Source organism: Ips typographus, linkage group LG2, assembly GCF_016097725.1.
Source record: "Ips typographus isolate SLU linkage group LG2, UJ_Ityp_2.0, whole genome shotgun sequence".
Classification (NCBI taxonomy): domain Eukaryota; kingdom Metazoa; phylum Arthropoda; class Insecta; order Coleoptera; family Curculionidae; genus Ips; species Ips typographus.
The window spans coordinates 13,834,562-13,857,269 of record NC_138423.1 but is presented as its reverse complement, the minus strand read 5'-3'; the positions used below and the strand labels follow the sequence as shown (position 1 = coordinate 13,857,269).

Below are 22,708 nucleotides of genomic sequence, written 5' to 3'. Positions count from 1 at the left end.
TTTTTCAGAAAAGATAAATTTATTTCTCCTTAATAGTAGCATTGCATAAAATAAATACAAAAGTTTGACGAAACTACGTATAACTCTATAAAAAACTGTTGGGATTACAAATATTGTAACCTCAAAATATTGCTATATATTTTATTTTCTCAATATAAAGTACTTTGCTTTTCAGAAATATATTAAATATATTATATACTTATATTTAGTAACACATATTCGCTTTCAAAAAGTACAGCTGGGAAAATGTACACGCGTCAAAGACTGTCAAAACTCACGGTTTTTCTTAATTGCGAGTGGTAAATTTCCAAAATCTTTCAATTTGCGTAAACACAACGGTGCATTTTCCAGACTATAAATAAACGCCGATCAAGTTCACCTTGACCGACTCACAAAGATTATTTTCCTGACAATTTTCAAAATTTCATGTTAAGTCCTACAAACTAAGTTATGTAAAAAATAAACGTTGGATGGAATAAAGGTCTTCCCATGATGATCGCAAAAAAGGCATTTTCTCGGTTTCGCTTAACTATTAATGGAAACGCGCAAGTAGCAAAAATAGCCAATATTAAATATTTTTTTGAGCACTTATCGACTAAAAATACCTCCGGGCAGCGGCGCCTCAAGACAATTAATGACAATGTAAAGAAGTAATTTGAACAAGACAGGGGCACGCCACTGCCTCGGACCTATACATAATATATTGCAACCAACAATTTCTAAGCAGACGCAAAAAATGGACTAGACAAGTTTGGGAGGGTAACGCGATAAAGGGCAATCCATTTTTAACCTCTGAATTGGTCCGATTTGGTAGTTCGCATTTTGCGGTTATTCAATACAAAGCTACGCCTATCATACTCAAATAGCAATAAATACTTTATCAACGTTAACACTAAAATGACACTGCGAATGGTTTTTTTCTTTACTAGTTAAGTTTTTTGGTTTGATCCGGCAACAGACCGTGACCCTTTGTTTTTCAGCTGGTGCAGCCCATTGATTGTCTGAATATTCCAAAGTAATGATTGATAAGTAACACAGCCACTTTATGGAGTTTTTACCCTTAATGAGCCTACTATGGTACTTTTTTTTTATTACTGTTAATCACACATTCATTGTCAACAATACTGATTTGCGAGAGTGTATAAATTTTCCTGAATAATTATTATCATTATAGTAGGCAGGCTATAAGTTTTTTGGTGTATAAAGTCAACGGTCTGCAGCTTTAAAAGCGCGATTAACGTACGGGGTAAAAAACGTATCTAATTTAACAAACACGAGTAGTTCTTAAAATCCTTCAAAAAACGGTACACTGTATCAAAAACTGAGCTATTAAATTATTATTCTCAACAACAAACAACGTGGCGTAAATCGGATCGACCTGGCGGTTTCGGCGACGATAAGGTAAACAATTTCGACAAAATGAGATCAAAAATACGTCGTCCGAACGTCATCCTCAACGAAACAACCAGACGGATTCGCAAAACGACCGCCCACTATTATAAACTGACCAATTTGGGAGGCATTTGGGAGTCGGGCGAACTCAAATCGGCCACACTGACCGGTATGTTGCGTTGTTGCGTGCTGCAAGATGGAATCAGTGGCGTGTTGACGGGCGTGAGACCGGTACCGCCTCCCATTAGAGATTCGAAGTTGAAGATGAGGCCGCGTGAGGGCGTGTTGATGGGGATGCCCACCTCATTAAGTTTGGTTGAAGGCGGGTGGGTGACGGCGACGTTGAGGCTGTTCGGTCTTGGTGGTTTGTTATTGAACGCCATTGCTTGACTGAGCATAGGTGCCTGAAAATAAATATTACTTATTAGTTTAGAGTTTAATAAAGTAAAAATTGCTTATTAATTCACGAAAACGTTAAGTTGCAAAGAAGTAGTACTCTCTAGACATAAATTTTCCCAAATTATATCTGAAAATTAGAAGCTGGCAAGACAAACGAACCCGTTTTACGTTTGAGGAAAACATCCAAGATGTGAAACTCTGCCTGGTGAAGAAAATTTATGAAGAAGTACAGGAGATGTGTTTTAAATGGTTAAGCAATCTTTATTCCATTACGAAATAGGCTATCGACCGGCATGGTCTTTCTACCCTATTCACTAGTTTAGGCTTACTACAAGTTGTGGTAAAATATCAATCTAAAAAAAGGGGTAACAAAAAATGTATCTTAACATAAAATTACATTTTGTTACATTTGTCTTAGTTATCTTATGTTCCTAAGTGTTCGAGTAGAGTCGTCTATGGAAAAAGAAAACGAGATTGTCTTGTCTGTCTTGTGAGGCAAAGAGGATTCAGTATGGTCCAGTTCTGTTGGTTGTTTTTCCATTTGGATTGAATTTGTAGTAGTCTTTCTGTTATTCTAGATAAGTTTGTGCTCTGGTACAGTAGCTCATTTGGGGGATTGTGGAGTGAGTGCGATTTGTTCTGTTGTTTGTATGTGTCGTTTAGTTCTTTCTGAAGCGTTTGCCATAAGTACGTTGCCATAGTCAAGTAGTCGTCTACAAATTGCTTTGTATACCTATTTTTGTAGCCGTCTTTGTGCTAATTCCTTTATTCTTGTAGATCAGTGAGCGAAAAAGTTTTGTTCTTTTAGTCATTTCTGTTCTGATGTTTTGTGAATTTAAGTTTATAGTCTATTGTAATGCCGAGGTATTTTGCGTAAGATCTTGGTTCAGTTATGTGGCCGTCTGCTGTTATTGTAGGAGAGTTTATGTTAATTCTGTGGTTGGAAAGCAAAAGTTAATTTTTTGTCGCGTTAGCTATTAGTCTCCATGTCATTGTGTGGTTTGTGAGTGACTGAAGTTTTTTTTACCGCTTTCTCAGTAGTCTTTTCATGGACAATAAGTGGGGTATCGTCAGCGTATTGTAGTATGTATGCCGTTTTATCTATTTGTTTTATGTCCTGTAGGTTGTGATTGTATACGTCGTGGCAATATACATTATAGAGAAAAGGCGAAAGCGGTGATTCTTGAGGTAGCCCTTGTTCTGGGGAGAAATCATAGGAAAGGGTGTTGTCAATTCGTATTTCCAATTGTCTGTTTTCTAACAAGTTTTTGATAATGTAAAGTAAGTATTTTGGAATTTGAAGTTTGTATAGTTTGTACAGTAAACCTTTATGCCAGACAGTATCAAACGCCTTATTGATGCCCATAAACATGCTGATTTTTCGTCGTTTAAGTCAGTAGATTAAATGTGGTTTGTTAGGACAAAAAAGGATGGAGAGTGGAATGGTTCTGCTTAAAACCGAATTGGTATGCTGGGATATGTTGTCCGATTAGTTCTTGCAGTCTGTTTTTAATTATGTGTGTTCAAAAACCTTGCTCAGAACCGGGAGTAATTGGTTTGTAGTTTTGTGTTTGTATGTTGTCCAGTCCGTTTTTTGGTATGGGAATTATTATACTATTTTTCCAGTTTTTGGCATGGTTTATTTCTTCACACTTATTTAGAAATGTAGATCTCAATATTTCACTGATTTACTTGAAGCAAAATGGGCCTAATTAGCATAATAGCAACCAAAATGATTGCACTAATGATAGTATACTAAAACGTTCTAAGACAAACCAATTTCTTAAACAATGAATGTATAAATGTATGTAGTTTCACTGTATTTAACGTTACATAATTATTACTTTAACGGTACCATAAAACTCATTTGAAAATGTATTGTTTTGTCAATTCACTCGTTTCTTTCAAACAAAAATTCTCCTTATGGCCAATTGTATCGAAGTATTTAATAAGGTCTAGTTGGTCGGTTGGTCTAGTTGGGTTTTGCCTGTGATATTTTGATCGTGAGCTGTCACTTTCCAATTATTTTCACGTAGAATACTTGGAGTGTTCTATTCCTTTCTTTGTCGGTTATTAATAAAAAGACTGTTTCTTTTCTTCTTTTTCTTAGTCGTTGAACATATAAGTTCGATTATTTGTTTACCGATTTGTAAAACCAAAATTAGACCAAACCCTGTCTTAGGGACCGGTACTTTCACATCCGGATAAATTTATTCTTAAGATGAATTTTATAGAAATGACGGAATTGACCAAAACTCACGTCTGATTTCACGGTTTCTATAGACACAGGTAAAAACAGACATTTTTCTAATTTTGGCATATAAAGTGACACTTTTCAAAACTGATTAGAGTGACAAAACGTTTTACTTTATGTAACTAGTTAAAAAAACTAGAAACATATGGGCGACATCCATCATAACATGTCGTTGTCACTGTTTATACAAGGTGCTATGAAAGTGAATATTTGTGTTAAATCACTTTAAAAGATGGTTTTTACCGCTTTTTGGTCAAAATTAGAAAAAATTATGTATGCAACACGTTTCAAAAATGTCTTATTGTCTAACTCATTCAAATTGTAGGACCTCGCTGCGCTCGCCCTACAAACATTCATTCGTTACACAAAATCGATCTTTTCGTAACTGGTTACATAAATAGCTATTTCATTGTAAAGAAAGTTGTGTTTTTTGTCACTTATCGGACAAACTTTAGAAATTTATGACATCATTCCAATTTTGTTTGATTTTTCCGTATATGCCTAGGCGGTTTTGAGCACATTTTACAGAAAAGTGTGGCTTTAAGTAGTCCAAAGCTCGAAACAAATATAATACAATCGAAGAAATATTAAAAAATAAATATTATACAAATGTATAATGATTAACTAGTCATTTTGCTGTGCCAATATTCTATAATGCCAACACTACAGCAGTTTATACTGGAGTTTGAGTCTTTGAGTAGAACATTTGCATATTATTTTCTATTAAATACTCTAAAAACATATCTAAAACCTACCTTTTTAGGTGAAGGTAATAAAAACACATTATGATCGTATGGAGTGTTATCGATCGATTCCGTCTTAACCCTCTCCAATGCTTTATCATAATACATGTGATCGAAGGGTTTTACGTCTGGAGGACTCGAGGTAATTCTACGACACTCGTCGGAATTGGCATGACTCTCTAATAAATACTCCAACTGTTGTTTGAGTTGTTTCAATTGCACTTGCTCGTCGATAAGTTTTTGGCGTTTATGCTCTAGTTCTTCAACTTCCTGAAATACAAAACAATTATTAGCAAAGTGTGAATCGTTAGGATGATAAAGTAAGTACCTTGACGAGGGAGTTTGTGTGATCAACTCGTCTTTTTCTGCAGCGTGCCGCTGCCGCTTTATTCCTTTCTCTTCGTACTCGTCTCCTTTCTTCTTCTTCGGGGGATATTCCCATATCCTTAATAGGTTTCCTAAAACCAAAACTATTACCAACACACTCTGAGTGATTTCATTAGGCTAACATACCTTCCACCCATGTTTCTTCTGGTGGTTCCCTGAGGCGTATTGTTAAAATTCGTTTTCTGAGTAAGTGGAGGTGGAGTGGACCTAGTGTTCGAATCTGAGCTGGACTGGGATAGACTGCTCTGCCAAATCGAGGGCGATTTGGAGGCGGGGTTCACGTACAGATCCGTGGCGTCGGACGTTGAAACGTACTGGTTGTTACCTGCCATCAAAGAAAAAAAAACTTAGTACCAAACAAGCTTACAACATGTCAGGACTTACCTATTGAATGTACGAGCGGAGGCACGAACCCTGCCTCGTTTTCGTGTGACTCGGGCTTCGATTGTAGCTCGATGAATGTCTGTTCGATATTCCTGAGAGTGGTTGGGGTAAGCGTGGGAGTGGTTCGGGTCGGAACTCCTGAATTTAGACCTTCTAGTGTTATGAACTGCAATAAAACAAAAGTATTAAGAGGTGGTTCCATTACAATTTTATAGAGTAAGTGAAAATGTTGGACCATGTGTGTGTTGGTCAGGAATAGGTAAAGATTATGTGGTTACCAGTTTTGCTAGTTAATTTTGTAGAACCCAAAAACAGTGTTTGATACAATATTTATTTTCATTTCAAGTGGTCAAATTGCTTACTAATCTTCTTCTTCTTCTTATTCATATTTAAGATCTAGCGATCTGTTAGTTTTTCAGGTTCCTCCGGATCAGTTCCTGGAAGGTGGACCTATTGTTTTCCCTTCAAGTGCGATGCGTGGCAGTCTTCCCTCTTCCATTCTTCTCACGTGAGCGTACCAATATCTTTTTCGGTTAAGGTTATGCTTTTCGTTTTTTCTATAGATATGGTCATGTTCATCGCTTGGCTGACCTGGCAGAATTTGTGTAGTTGTCTCTGTAGATCGTCCTCCGTTTCCGCGAAAATAGCTGCATCATCGGCATAGCATACCATGCTGATTCTTTTATTCTGTCCCGTTGGGTATCCCATATTTAGTGATGATACTTCCTCTATAATTCTGTCCCTTAAGAGATTGAACAGAAATGGGCTAAGGCTGTCACCTTGTTTGATGTTTTGGTGTCGGTATCTCTTCTGTATAAGTGTCTCCTGCCTCTACTTTAGTCATGTTGTTGATATTGAGACTGCGGACTGCTCTTACGATGGTATCTGGCGTTTCTTTCGTTATCAGTATATTTATGATGTCGGAGAAGCGAACCCTATCAAATGCCTTGGTCAAATCGATGAAGCAGACATATGCTGGTATTAAATTCGATTGATTTTTCTTTTAGTTGTTTGATAATGAATATGGCGTTGGTCGTGGATCTGTTTCGTCTGAAGCCTTGTTGTTCTTCCCTGTTTGTTATTTGTGTTTCAAGTCTTTCCTTCAAAATGCCGGTAAAGAGTTTCATGCTTGTGTTCAGCAACGTTATGCCCCTGTAGTTGTCTGGGTGCGTCTCCTGTCCTTTCTTGAATATAGGGATAGTTATACTTTTGTGCCATTCCGTAGGTATTTCCGATGTTTCTAAAATTTTGCTGTAGAGGATTTTTAGATGTTTTCCTAGTTAAAGTGCGGCATATTTCAGAAGTTCGTTTGGGATGAGGTCTGTCCCGGGAACTTTTCTGTTTTCCAATTTTTTGATTTTTGCCATTACCTCTTCTTCGTTCAGTGTTATTTGATGTTTGTCTCGTAGTTTTCGATGCTTATGGCTTCTTTATGGTTTCCTGCAGTATTTTTCCCATACATCTTTGATAACTTCTTTGGTTTGCACAACTCATTTATTGGCTTTTTCCTGTTCTTGAGCATTTTCCAGACTTTCTTCTGTGCTCCACATAGTCCAGTAATCTCGTTTTATGGCTGCTTACTAATAAATATGTTTTTTTCAGATTTATTTATAATTTCAAATTTATCAAACTAAGTGTTTGTAATTTTATGCATAATCCATGTATTATCTGCCATTAGTACTCAGGAAAATATGTTGTAACAATATTTTTCCATAATAAAACCCTGTAAGTGCTTTTTCACACTATGCGTTTTCCTCAGTCACCAGGGGCAGTTTTTGTTCTTAATTTCAACATTTTGTTAGATAAGTTGGCAACATGGCCAGTAATTTCAAAAGTAAAAATTGATCTAGAATATAGGTTTTTGCCACCCTGTATTTCTATGCCTTTGCCTATATTGAAGAATACTTATATAGTTTTCTTCAAAGATTTTACTTTTTTCATTACCTTGCATTTAGGTTTTATTGGGGTTAAGTTAACTTTTTCTGCTTTATTAAAAATCTGATTGCATCATGTGCACATAATTGTGAAACGATTAAATGACTTCATACTCCAATGCTCACGTTTTATTTTTGGATATTGTAAACTGGTACGCAAGTGTCATCCCATGTTCAAAAAAATGCAATAATAATTGAAAAACTGCAGATCCTTGTAAAAACAAACGATTACGTGTGTGTGACAACAAATCAAACACACATGTAGCAGATATAGGTGGAATAAAGTTTAAAGAGTATTTAAGCTTTGTACATATTTACATCTATAAATAAAGCTGATCTAGTGGAACCGGTGCTTGGGCGTCGACTAACGAAACAACGTTTACAGTATATAGTAAACTTTTATGTTTGTTTTCTTTAAATTTAGCAAGTGGTACACGTTAAAATAAGTGCTTTTAACCTACGCCGAATACTCTGTTTAACCGGTGCCGCCAAATTTTAATCGGTACTTATGATAAGGTCGTACGCAAATGGCCGTTTAAGAGCGTTTTTCAAACCAATTAGACGTTGTTACTCTTAATTTCACGTGCAATTAAGGTAAAGTTTATTTATGTACAGAAAAGGAGCAACCAATCTATATTTTATGTTTTGGTTGTTGATCATAACGGTCATGTTTTTTGACTTTCGGTTCACTAAGAAATTGCAAAGTTTCACAAATATTTAAATGCATTTATAGAAGCAAATATTGACTTGACTTTGCGAGAGAAATGATAAGAATTTTTAACTTATTTATATTAAAGATCTGAAATTATTTAGGAATAGTGATACAAAAGGTGCAACAAATTTCTAAAAATAAATTTGTGTCAAACAACAGGCAGACACCAATTTACAATATTAGAATAAAATGAGCTAAAAAAACACAATTTTTAATGTGCAACTTTGCTTCAGCTTGATCAACAGTATTTTTGACACTTTCATGCACCGTAATTTGTGACACCCTGTCTAAAATGTGTAGTTTATATTTTCTATCATATAAATTGATTTGGTAAAAATATTTGCTATAGGGAAAATCAAAGTAAAAAAGGATGACGTGCGACAAAAACAGGTCTGATATTTCACAACGTTGTTTCTGATCAAATTGTGAGCAGAGACCATTATGTGTTTTGTTTGACATGATATAGCTTGTCAACGTTGCCAAATGGTAAAATATTTCTTGTGACGACATAGCACTTTAATTTTGAATAAAAATTGCAAAAATACGTTGTAATAACTTAAAGCTGTTCAAAGTCAAAAACCAACTTGTTTTTTCCTAAACAAATAATTTTCGAATATTATCATTGTAGTTGAAATTTGTCTAAAACAAACTAACTTACTTGCAAAAATGAGACATATTAACGTTTAGTCATCAGTGATGTTGAGATTAATAATACAACAATAAAAAAATGCTTTGAACTTGAAGATATTATTTTATGTTCAAGTGATTAAAATGAAATTAATTTAATATCGGGTTTTGTTTATTAAATATTGGTAATCTTTATCAACCACTTGTGTTTATCTACTCAAACCAAAAATAATTGAGTAGACAGGAAATAAACCGACTTCCTTACATAATTCCCCTCATAACAATACATGAATTATATCAATATCTTACAATACTTCAACAATATTGAGGCAACAAAAGTATTAAACATTTTTCTGGAACCAAGGGTAGCACAAAATTCACTCAGTTTCAGTATTTTTGTGTTTCTTAAAATCGATTATAAATAGAAAAATGTTCTCTGTCAGTTATCTGGTTAAAGATGTATAAAATTTTAAAAATCACCATAAGTGTGCTAGGGCTTGCCGTTAATTACAATAAAGATGAATTACAAATTTAAAGTTCAGAACAAAACAAACCAAGGTCTCACAAAACCCTTGAACGATAAAAAGCAATAAATCCAAACGACTTATCAGATCCACACCTAATGCGATAATCGACTAAATATAGACAAAGTAGATATAACAAAACAAATATAAAATAGTTTATTGCCTTTCAGGAACGCAAAATACTAATACACAGAGTGTGCTGTCGTAATTGACCCTCGTCAATAATTATTACTGTTCGATAATCACACTTGGTAATGGCGTTCGCGTTTGCCAAAACAGTATTATTTATGTGTGGAAAAACACATTCTCTTTCTATTGTTATACACAAGAGAGCATTATTTACGTTTATCTGATCATTAGTGGTTGCCCACCGAACACATTACCGTCTCATTGCGGTTTTGCTTTCAAAACAGTGGCGTTGTGGCAGTAAAAAAATTGGAAAATTTTGATTATTATACAAGGGTAGTCGATAATTGAATTAGTTTCCAAATTTCATTCCACGAAAATAAACAATATAAGAAATTTATTCAGGTGAAAATTTAAATAATTAGACGTTTCTTTAGGTTAGGTTAGATGTCTTCCCAATAAACACAACTAGGTTGAGGAAACATTGTACTGAAACTGTATAGTATGTAGCTTCAATAAATTTGCAACACCAACGTTGATTAGCAAATGTAATAAAATGTTTTATTATTAATTACATTTCTATTTAAAAATAACATACAAATCAACGTTCAGTTTCAATGTAATATAAACCTGTTATAAAAAGGTAAATGCGTAACGTTGATGCAACTTTTTTTAAGAAACGTTGCAGTAGCTTTTAGACGTATAACGTGGTTTTGACGTGATATGGTAACAGTTTTTTGTTCAAAAAATCAACGAGAAACGCTAAAACAACACTCAAAGCGCTTTTTCAACGTAAAATAAACGTATGTGTGTTTATTGACTTAGTTTTGAAGGCTCTGTCATTTCTGAAGTGATTCTAGAAGCATCTGGAATGTCCTGATGATCAAAGATTGGTTTAAAGAGTTTTATAAACATCTGGCATGGAAAGTTATTAGAGACCTCTGGCAATCTGAAGATGATTTTAGAGGTCTTTGGCAACATTGTAATGATTCTACAGGAGAAGAGAGAGAAAAGAATCTTAGAAATATTTGACAAATATTAAAACTTTTTTACAAAATTTAAAGATTCAATTCTTTCGGCTGTAACGTCATTTGGTTTGAATTTCGGTACTATGTCTGATTCTCTAATACAGAGTACAGATCCATCTTATGTTGTCCACGAATAATTTTCAGAATGATTTTAAGACTAATAACTAAAAAGCAAAAAACAGACAAGTTGATTGAAGAAAATAAAACACGACAAAATAGTCAGAGGCGCACTTATTTCTTTTCAATAAAAATTGGTAATGCCCACTTAGACGCTACTGAAGAATGGACTGGTTAAAACAGTACTTTATTATTTCAAGACAGACATTTATAGAAACCTTTTTCTTTAAAACAACCCAATGAATCACTAATGTTAGGCTCCTAATTAATTCAACTAACACCCTGTATAATTAAATTTTCTGGAAAAACAGAGTGTTTGTACAAAATCTTATCACATAATCGTAGAATAAAAAGCTGATTAACTTAATCTGTCTAATCCAAATAGACAATTTTCGTTAAACAAGGCGTTTAAAAAAATGTTGATGCTTTAGTTTATTTTTGCCTTTTTTTTCTTGTCACTATATTCGTCTTTTTTTTTGTTATTTTGCAGTTTTTCAACTGCTTCCCCTGCTTTTTTTGCTTGACTTTTATTCTTGTTGTGTTTTTCTATTTTTTTCCTTGTTTGTTTTGTAGGGCATTCCTGCGTAAGATTAAAAAAATGTTTGAGAAGACAATTAAGTATTTTGAAAAAAAATTTATAGAAGTATAACACTTTTGTTAGTGTGGTCAACCTACTGAATGTTCGATTTTTGAACAAACCTATAGAGCGTAAAAGGTTATGATCAATAACGAAAAGGGACATCATTTGTTTTTAGTAATCTAGCAGCTGTTTTTCCTCTAAAAACTACCGAAAACCTCCACTTAACGGAAAAAAAATAGAAACACCAATTGCATCAACAAACTTCAACCAAGTTGAGTTTTGAATGAGGACAACTGATCATAAGTTGTCTTGTTTGTTGTGAAGATCATTTATTTGTTATTATTTCAATAAATTTCCATTCCTGATTCCATTTTTCATTTGAATCAATCAGTAGTATTATTTTAACAGTTATTTGCACTTTGTTCTTCTAAAAAACCTTACTTAACATAGTAAGACACAGACAAATATGTTTTTAAATAAATTTTGCTTAAATAAAGCTGCTAGCGCAATATTTGTTTAGACAATACTATAACATCAGGAGAAATCAACAATTTGGCACATTTTATAGACACCCTGTATCTTAACTAAATTTTAAGCCGCCACTGTAATTCATTGACGTATTTGATCTGAACATTGGCCAATTTACCTGATGATATAACAGCTCCTGGGCTAGAAAATGTGTGATATCCTTCTGATCCAAGTAATCCATTGTGGAGTATCAAGAGTCGTCTTCGAACCGGTTTAGTGTAATTAAAGGTGGGGTGTGGGAGGACCGTTAAAAGGTTAAAACGCGCGTTTTTTTTTCGAAAAGTTCCGAAAAACCGACACGATTTGCAAAATGAAATTATAACCGCGTTGGCATTAACAATTAACAGTAGCAACGCGGTTTGCCTGTGATAAAACGCACAGTAAGTCTACCTTCGTTTTGGTAAAGGTAGTCGAACCAATTTGACCAAGTTACAATAACAACAACAAAAAAATCGCGTAAACTGTAACAACAAGACGGTTTTCGAGACAAAATAAAAATAATGTAGTAATTTGTGAGGAAATGTTGAAAAAGCTCCAAAAGTTCGGCAGAATTGGATCTTCGCGCGAAGAACCGAATCGTGGTCAATGGTAATCGATAAAAATCGTCGTTCGTTCGAATTAAATAATAAAAAAATGGCGTTTTGCCGTGATCAGAACGTAGTCCCAATCGCGGCAAGTTCGAGATTAAAACTGAAAGGGGACTATTGCCAATTTTGCTGGGAATTTTGATGCGTCGCCCACGGGACTAGGCAAAAATAGACACGTTTGGCCGTTGTCGAGCCTGCTACTCGAGAGTAGGTGCACAGTTTTGCATTTGGACATGATTATTATTATAATTAGGCTTATTATGTTTACGATTGTCAACCAAGACGCAACTAGAATTACGTTTCCAAGTAGCAAAAGATAGAGACAACTTTGAAAAAAAATCATCATGTAAACTCATTTGTTCTGAAGGTTTCACTGCTATTTGATCAGACCTAGAAAAAGTTAATAATCTACTTCCCAAGCACCTGCAAGAATTTAAGGACACTTTTTGCTCTTTACAGCAAAATGGAACTGATTAAGTTCTCTTAAAACGTCTAAATTCTAGCAAAACTAGTCAGGGTTACACCTGGATGAACCATGGTTTTGCAATTATTTTTCTTTTTCAAGTTTTCAAGTTTTGCACAAATCAAAAAATGTCCCCAAAAAAATATTCAAAATTGTTTCTGGTGATTTTATAAGTTTATTTGAAGAGGTAATTCAAAACGATACAACAAAATCTTCTCATTCAACAATCTACATTAATTAACAAAAGCAGGAACATTATTTTTGGAGAATTTCAAAGAAGTGCTAATGAATATAATTGTCTTAAGATGAAATCCAGAACATGACAATATTGACAACAGTTCTTCTTAGTTTAATCGTACAAACATAACAAAGGTTATAAACAAATTGGTTTTTATTAATTAATTTTGTGAACAGATTATTCAAACTCAATTGTCTTTTGTAGGGGCTAGAACCTTTCTATTTTGGGAGATTTTCATTGGTATGAGAAAATTAAGAAAGGTAATTCAATATACTCTAATACAGTACTTACATTAGACCCAAAATTTTATCAAAATCAACAAATGTCACTAAATTTACAACAACATGTAACCATTACAAGTAATCTAAAATGCGCCTTGATTGCAATTTGAACTCGTTTGACTGCTAAAAAAGCACATTTTATAATAAACAAATAGTTTTTATGATTATACATCAACGGGTTTTATTAAAAAAATATATTTGAGAGAAGAAAGATTGGGTTTTCTTACAGGCCAGAGTATTACTCGTTAGTACTTTTTTTCGATTATTAATTGGCAGAAAAAGTGGAAAAAAACAATTTTTCAAAAATGTCTAGATTGAGAGATAACATGATTGCGAACAGTGAAATACTGAGAAGCAAAACTTCTTAACTACTTTCGTCCTTTTCTCTTCTTTAATAAATGACAAATTATGATAACTACAAAATTACATTTTTGGTCACAGATATTGAGAAAACTTTGGATCAGGTCAAGCATTGCAATGTTCTTGAGAATTCTCTTCCAAATCCGAGTTTCAAAAATCAATCAAACACAAGCTAAGTTAAAAATAACTAAAGTTGGTTTAAAGTTATATTTTATATGTTTGTGATGTTTGCAGATTCGCAAAAACGTCAAATCGAACGAAAGATTTCTAGTTCGTCCAGAGGAACTTGGCGGCGCTACTACTATCTTCAAGTTGGGTTATGGCATTCATATTTGAAATTTCAAAATTGTGCAAATTCTAACAAAAACTTTTAAAGATTTTTTCCCAATTTTCTATATTATCCGTTACTGCCTACTGCTTTAAGTCGATCGGGGTCTTGAAGATTATTGCACAGAAAAGTGAAAGTTGAGCATACAATTTGTACGTCAAAAATCATTAAATAAAATCAGACCAAAGTGGAATTCAACTATACGTACCAAGAAACCGAATTAATATACACAGAAGTAATGTTTTTATAAAATAAAAAGTTCATACAACTACAACAACTCGTCATTTAGTGTTTCTAGGGTAGAAACATTTTTCTTTTCTGTCCAATTTTGGTCATTCACACACATTCTCCCACCCATCATGGATGGAAGTCAATAGCAAATTAATAAGAACAGTTTGGATTGGAAGCATTGGAAGCAACTTGTTGAAACTGTCTTCAAAACTGAAATGTTGTGGAAAAACTTGATGTTATCTGATATAGGTATTTGTTAACATTAAAAGTGCGCCGAATGTTTTATGCATTGTGAATTGGAATCACTGACCAACCACTAAAAAAGAAGCAAAAAACAAGGAACCACAAGACTAACATTAAAATGAAAATTTGTGTATTTCCCTTCCTGTATTCACATTCAAACAGCTGATCGTTTTGTCGGTAAAGCAGTTTCCATATATTTCTTTTAGTTAGTTTTACCAGAGCTCGTGGCACTGCTGACAACAGTGTGACAAATATCTACTACGATAATATACACTTTCCTCCTTTAGTATTATATCCTCGTTGGCGTTGCGAATTAAGCATTAAGAACGTGTGTAAACTTCTTCTTCTTCTTCGGATGCTATCCACTAATGGATGTTTGCGATCACATTTTCCATCTCCTCTCTATCCCTTGCGGTATGAATTAGGGTCTGTATGTCATTCACTCCTGTCCACTGTCCAATTTCTTCCTTCCCATTCCTTCTATCTTACTCTCGATCAACAACTGTAAATATTCATACTTTTCGTTCCTCATTCTCTTTTTGATGGTAGTTGACCATTCACGTTCTTTGTTGATGCTAGACAGTACTTCTACGTTTGTCATTCTTGCAGTCTATGGTATCTTGAGCATTCTGCGGTATAGCCACATCTCGAATGCTTCCAATTTGTTAATGTTGTTGACTTTAAGGGTCCAACCTTACATCCCATAGAGAAGTACCGACCATACATAGCACCTCAAAAATCTCAACCTCAGACCAAGATCAAAGTCCGAGCAACTAAATACTCTTCTCAGTCCTAGGAATGTTTGTCGGGCCTGTTCAATGCGACTCTTGATTTCGATATCAAAGGTCCATTCTTCAGATACCACATGCTCAAGTATTTAAATTTGCTCACTGTTAACTGTGAGTTTTCAAACGCATTCAGGTTTCATGTTATTATCATAAACTTCGTCTTTTTAGTGTGTATGTTTAGACCCATCAATCTGCTATGTTGACCGACTGTGTTGATCAGTCCTTGTAAGTCCTGCATGTTATCAGCGATGAGCATTGTGTCATCAGCATAACGTATGTTGTTAACCCACACTCTGTTGACTTTAATACCGATCTCCACATCTTCCAGTGCTTCCCGAAAGAGCCCTTCCGAGTACAGGTTGAACAAAAGTGGGGACAAGACACATCCCTGCCGTACGCCCCTCCGAATCTCTATATCATCAGACAGCTCATTATCGAGCCTGATCTGTGGAGTCTGGTACCAATATAGATTTTCGATACATCTGATATCTTTCTGATATATGTCAAGATTCCTGAGGAGTTGCATTAGTTTGGGATGTTCAACTCGGTCAAATGCTTTCTCGTAGTCAACAAAAAGCATGACAGTTCTGTACAAGAACTTGCGTGGCAACTATCGCTTCTCTGTGAGCTAAAGTGAGTGTGTAAACTGCAACATTAAAAAAAAACGGTTTACCGAAAACGGTTAACTTTCTAAGGATTAAGCAATAAAATTTAAAAATAAAAAAGTTGCGTACCCGTTTTAACCTTTTCTAAATTTCAATGCATCAGTTCTACGAAATTTACCAACATTTTGTCTGGCGACCTTGGTACTTAAAAAGTACTCTGATAAAACCAAACTGTAAATTGAGTTCCATTATCGAATATAAACATATTTGCGACAGAATATGAAGCAAGAGGCGTCGGTACTTAATACTGCCACTTCCGTTCCGAAATGTATGCCAAACAGCTTCTCGAACCGCAAAATCGATGAATCACGAAGGTTATGCTAAATTATCGAAATTGTAAGTAAACTGGATGTAACGCAGATTAATTACAACGGATGTGACTGTCCAATATTAGAACATCACCAAGAAGTCTCTAGTTGTCTTTGTTGTGACAGTGAAATTTGTATCCTTGCAAGTGGTATGAACAAACGAAATTACTCTTTAAATGAAGAGCAAAAAAAATGATAAAATTAACGGCTCGTTTGTTTTCGATCAATTAATCAACGTCCGTATAGGTAATTTTTTGTTGGTACAATGCCAGAATCCTTTTAACTGCTTCCAGCTGAAATGTTCGCAGTTTTCGCTCGACAGAAATAGATCTGGAAGACAATAATTTTCAACTTAGGATTTGCTAAGAGATTTATTGCCTTCTGACGTGACATTGTGGAAGAAAATAGAATAATCTATTAATTATTGTTTGTAAAACGCGAGGTTGGATTATTTTTAACGTACCATCACTGCGCAAAGTGGAACCCATTATTTTTCCGCCACGATCAAGATAAACATCAACCATTCTGGGAAGAATTTTGACTCATACCTGGGGAATGTTTCGTGAATGACCGGCCGATATAGTAAAAGTTTCATTGATGCTGGGTACCGATTCTTGGTAGCCAAGGCGGTTCTTGGGAAACAATTTATGCAGAAAATCACTTTTAGCCAGCGACCTTTAGAAAAAAAAACAATTATTTCCTTTTTTGCCGCAGGAAGCAAATCAGTTTCTGCAACGTAATTACAGTTTCTAGTGGTACCCAAGGTGATTGATATTGGTTCTCATTACGTAAGTACGAAGAATCAATTTTTCGATAAAGTAGAACTACTTTGACCTGAAGGAATACTTTTTACTTTTAATTGGTTCTTTTCTAATTAGCATGGGTTCTGACCATTTCGCCAGGAGCCGACTGGTACAAGTGGTACCGCGATGAGTCATCCCACACCGCAGCTCTATATAAGCATTAAATTATTATGTACGCAGGGTACTGCCGCCCACTAGCGACGTTGTCACGTTTTTATGGTAACCCATAATCTAGTTGAAAGCAAAATCTTCTTTTCTTGGTATTGAATTTCACAAAAACCCTACTTGTGTGCTTGACACAAAATTATGTTATTTGTAATTTTTTACTATTCTAATTTTTAAAGCCATTGTTGTTTCAAATTAAGATTGAACATGTTTCCCAAAAGAGTGAAGTCTGTTTCACTCTTTTGGGAACGTTCTTTGCACAACGAACTCTTCGTCACATGACCATTTCACATCTAGAGGCAATCGGCATCACGTGGTCTACAGCAACTGTTAAATGACGTCACACTGGCGCTACTCATTACATGTCAAACTGATTGAATGTTTTATATACAGTCACGTGTCTTAAACATGTTGTTAATTTAAAATGATCACGTGTAAAAGTCTCTGGACGTAAAATGATTTCAAACCAATATGGTCGCAATGCCCATTTCAAAACATATCGGTTTAAATAAATCAATCTAAGCCATTCAGTCATATTTTGAAAAATCAAAAAATAAATAATTGTGTTGGTATCGTTTTAAAGAACTTTTTCAGAAGTGTATTAAAGTTAGTTGTTTTTTTTCTAAAACTCGATTTCTGTTGTTTTCGATTTCCTTTTGAGATGCCTGAAACTTCTTTGCTTTTGAATCACCCTATATAACTTTCAGACGTTTATAAAGAATCTGCTAACTGGGCTATTCTACAGGGTACAGGGTCATTTTTTCATTCTGTATAGTGTCTGACTGACGATGACGTCTTGATTAGATGACAAATAAAAAAATAATATTTAATAAAAATAAAATAAAATTTGTGCTATTTGCAGAAATATAGGCTATTATAGTAATTACGCTGCAACGAGTTTGTAGCGTATTATTTTGTGTAAATCTACCAATTTTGATCTCTTATCATGTGACTGTTTTAGTTTTTACCAGTTTTCCGTCATGTGACCGCAGACACTTGGTTAGTAAAACCTTCAATTTTGCAAACAAAGACAGTTTGTTTGTTCAGCAGTTTTAGGTTTCGTGACTGTTTTCCAATTTTTAGTTGACATTTTGACACTTTGAATGTTTAAAATGTGAGTAACAGAAATTTTTTTGGAGGATTCTAAAAATGTACTTAAAACTTTACAAGCGATTTTGTCCTTGGCTGTTCTTTCAAACTGTGTTTTTGGTAGTTCAAATTTTGACCACATTTTTCTATGAGTGGTGCAAATTTTTGTAGTTTTTTCAGGTTATTAGATAGGAAATTTAATGAAGTTTCCAAAAATGTGCTTAAAACAATTATTTTCCTACTCCAAGTGAGTCACGTGACGGTTTAGCTACATTATCGGCTAAAACCACGCGGTGTCTGTCACTAATGTCAAAACTGTAAAGATTTGCTTAGAAAGAATTAAAGTTTAACACATTTTTCTTACACTTTTCGAAACGAGACGTGTTTTCAAATTTATGACAGTTATTTTGAAAAATGTCACGTGATCGTCTAGCTAAATAGTGTTCTAAAATCACGTGACAACTGTCACTAACGTTAAAACTTTTAAACGGTGCTCAAAAGTTGCAAAAAATTATGGTTTAGAAAAGTTTTCTTGCAGTATTTGATATGAAACGTCTTTTTGAGATTTATGACAATCGTCACGTGACTGTCTAGCTAAATTAACCTCTAAAACCACGTGGAATCGGTTATTAATGTCAAAACTTGGATGAAAAAATAAAAACTTGTATTTTTGAAGTATGGTTTATAGCAAACAGGCATTATTTTTCGATGTAGAATCAATGATTAAAATATTTCGCAATCATTAAAAAAACACCCAATATTGTAAAATGAAATTTGTTTTGATCTACCGTTTTTTGACCGATTATTCTACCGCCATTAAATATTTTGACTTGGCAAATAGTGACTCTCTCTCTCTCTAGTCGTTAGCTTCATGTTTGAAGCGTCGTGATCCTATGTTAGCTTCATGTTGTGTTTTTAGCAGTTTCCTTCCATTCCTCTCTATCTGACGTGCTTCTAATGCTGTCTTGGAAAGATTTTCCTGTAAACTGCTTCACCTGGTCCAGCCATCGTTTTGGAGAACGTCTTCTAGGTCGTGTTCCCTCTACCTTCCCCTGGACCATAAGTTTTTCGAGATTGTCATCTTTCCTCTTGCTGACATGTCCAAAATACTTGAGAATCAGTTGTTTGATTTTAGTTGACAATCTGACTTGGATGTTAAGTTCTTCGAGTATGGATACGTTAGTTCTGCGGTCTGTCCAGGGAATCTTCAGTAGTCTTCTCTAGACCCACATCTCAAACGCATCCAACTTGGCGATGTCTGTGGCTTTTAAGGTCCAGGATTCTGCTGCGTATAGCGCAATTGGAAAAACGAGGGTGTTTACTAATTTGCGTTTTGTTGTGGTTGTTATATGCCGATTTTTCCAAAATTTTGTTGAGTTTGGTCATGGCCGTTTTGGCAAGAGCTATCCTTCTTCTGATTTCTTGACTTGATGAATAACATAATTCTTAAACCAAAAAATACGCTTTACACACATTAATGTACATTTTACTTGAATTCACTAAATTTGCCCATGATTCTAACATCTAAAATATAATTTTCGTTTATTTTTTCCTCGTTTTTAGACCACTCACACACACAAATTTCTGAAACATTCATGTGACTATGTATAGTTTTTTTTATTATTTTGGTCGTGTTCAGTTCATTTTAATACAAAAATGAATCCACTGTAAAGTAATTAATCTCACGCAGCAGCAAGACCCTAATTTTTTTGAGAAGATTTTCAGGTAAAATTAAAACAAGTACTGCCAATCTGATATGAAGAATAAAATTACAAAGAAATAATGAGTATTTAAGGAAACTGATAGAAGAGCAACAAGTTGCAGTTATTGGAATAAACCTCGATTGAGAAGCAAATCAACAATTTACTACAGCAGTTTAAAGAGGATATTGAAAAACCTCAGAATCCTTTAAAGACAATGGAAACAAGCAAGCTTTGCGAAGAAAAACACGAAACAAAAACTGAAGAATATCCGAATTTTCAGGTGAGTTTGAAGAAGAATAGGAAGGGGTTGAGTCATCTCAGTTTGAATCACTTAGGAAGTTTTTCTCCATCAATGTCTAGAAGTCTAGTGCATTTTGATTTGCAATAGAGATCTCTCTTCTTAGCATTGACCTAGCATAATTGTCTACTTTGCATACATAGTTCAGTTCATTTCAGATATCCAATTTGAATTCTACTAGATCTAAGGTAATTTACAATGTTCTTATTTCTTAAACAGGTATCAATTCACTTAAAATCAATGTTAAGCACAGAGAGAGAACTATTGCAGATGAGAGGACAGACTAGGCAAACAGGTGAAAACGTGACGTGAGTCAGGTGACAGTTTATCAAAAATTTTGATTGATTGCCTTGTAACCAACTGTGCAATTACGTCACCGGTTTGACACATATCACTTACAAGTTTTTGGCTACTCTGTCATCCCATCATCTTTTAACCAATTCAGTAACAATATAAATAACAACTGCAACACAAATAACTACTTAAAAAAACAGGCACGTGCAACTCAGAAAAAAAAAATGATAATTACAACGTGTCGCACAATCTGACAACAGGGTTATATGGACGGGAGCCACTTTTCGCTGAGATCGGAAATACCAGACATTCCATGTTTTGCCTGGTTAAATGCTGGCGTCCTTATCGCCCGTTTACTGCCTGTTGTTTATGAAACTTTGACAGTTTCCTGGAAACAGCCTAATTTGTGGTTGAACCGTTAAATTTCCCGAATGTTTTCTAAAGGACGAAAAAATGTTATCGAAAAAAAATTGACGCTGAGTAGGTACAATACTTATCGCACGCAAGACTAATCACAAAGAGGAAAACAAAGTGCATAAAATGTTGGAATTATCGTCGGATCGAAACAATTGGATATTGTTTAGTCCGAGATAAATCGGTACCGATAATTTAAACGTTCCTTGCTTCTGAATGTTTATTCGACTCGGCGACAATGAGGAAGAATTTTAACAATGGAATCGCATAATAATCGAACAAGTGAACAATTTTCTGCGTACTTTTAATAACAAAGACTGCACACGACCTTAGATTTCCACAGTTGGTCTGAAAAGTTACATTAATGGTAAAAACATCCAATTCAGAGAGAGAAGGAGATCGTGCGAACGCGTTGCAAAACGATTAAAAATTCCCATACGAGCGCTAAATCGTTTCAAGGATTTTCTGTTTTTGTATATTACATACATAAACGACTTATTTATTTACGTTAAGTAGAAAATACATTACCCGCGTACTCTCAAGGTGATGCCAGATTACCTACATTAAACCGACAGGAACAATAATTATTATTAATCCGAGATGGGGTTAAAAATCAAACACACAACTGGAAGGAATGCGGTTCTTCGGTAATCACCAAATGCGCGGTACTTATTCTATTAACATTTCTCGACGTTTATCATCGAAAGCTTGTAAACATTTTCAAGCTCAATAAACGGTGCTGGGCCATAAAACGGCATTATCAGCGACGATAAAAATACCACAACCAATTTTACGAGTTCGATCCTCGTTACACCGACCTAAATCAGCTAATTAGTATTGCTGAAATCCTTGGGGATGTGATAATCGACTAATCTAAGCTAAAAGCTATTGATGTCACTTAGAAATGAGTGAAAATGCAAATCAATCAAATCAAAATATTCTAAATTTGTGGGATTTTCAACCCTTTAAGAGTTTAAACTGGTATGGATTAAAGTAAACTTAAAACATGTTAAGTAAACGGTGAGTTCAAGTAGTTACTCCAGTGTGTTTTAAAAAACGTTACAGTGTCAAAATTACTAATTTCATAGCCCTCTTTCTAATTTCTGATTGGTCAAGAAAAAGCTTGAAGGTTGAAAGCTGCTTTTTTTGACCAATCACATCACCTGGTTGCTGTTTTTTCCTGACCAATCACAAACAATCATTAGTCAGTTACTTTCCACTGTAAGAAGAAAGTTTTTTAATTTAAACTTCCTATCAGGTGACGATAATGTTCTTTGGAAACAGCAATGTCATGTGATGCACGAAAATTAATTTTGAAGATTTTAGCTTATTTTCAGCTGAGACTATGATTATACATATGAACAACAATCGTGACAACGAACGTCACAGTTTAAACGTACACTATCAAAATGCTCTATCAATTTGTGTTGTATAATCTTCCTACGCTCTAAAGACCAGGGATGTAAAATTTATGGACATTTTTCGGTAATTTTCCGGAAAAATTGGAAAATCTAAAAAATCAAAAATAATTCGTTTTTTACATTTTTTGTACTATTAACTTGAAGGTATTTAGGCAGTTGAGGTTAATTTTGAAAATAAAAAAAATTTACTTGAAATTTCTTGGCAATTCTAGTTTTTAATTTTTTAAAGTCAAACGGTGCGTGGTACCAAAAAAGTGTATAGAAGGTAAAAGTTGTATCGAGGTGCATTTGTGG

The 22,708-nt window shown here is 34.4% G+C and overlaps 1 protein-coding gene across 3 annotated transcripts in view; it reads right to left on the bottom strand.

Annotated features, from left to right (window-relative positions):
• kay (transcription factor kayak) overlaps positions 1 to 22,708 on the bottom strand; it is a 69,772-nt gene continuing 47,064 nt past the window's right edge. For 2 of the 3 annotated variants that reach the window (XM_081996231.1, XM_081996232.1), the window contains exons 2-6: positions 5,560 to 5,725; positions 5,302 to 5,500; positions 5,117 to 5,246; positions 4,801 to 5,058; positions 1 to 1,796 (exon numbers count right to left, since the gene is read on the bottom strand). In XM_081996231.1, the coding sequence (XP_081852357.1) occupies positions 1,497 to 1,796; positions 4,801 to 5,058; positions 5,117 to 5,246; positions 5,302 to 5,500; positions 5,560 to 5,725 (1,053 nt within the window). In that variant the 3' untranslated portion in view covers positions 1 to 1,496. Of the gene's footprint in view, positions 1,797 to 4,800; positions 5,059 to 5,116; positions 5,247 to 5,301; positions 5,501 to 5,559; positions 5,726 to 11,853; positions 12,432 to 22,708 lie in introns of those variants that run through there. The other variant, XM_081996233.1, reaches the window with a different exon arrangement.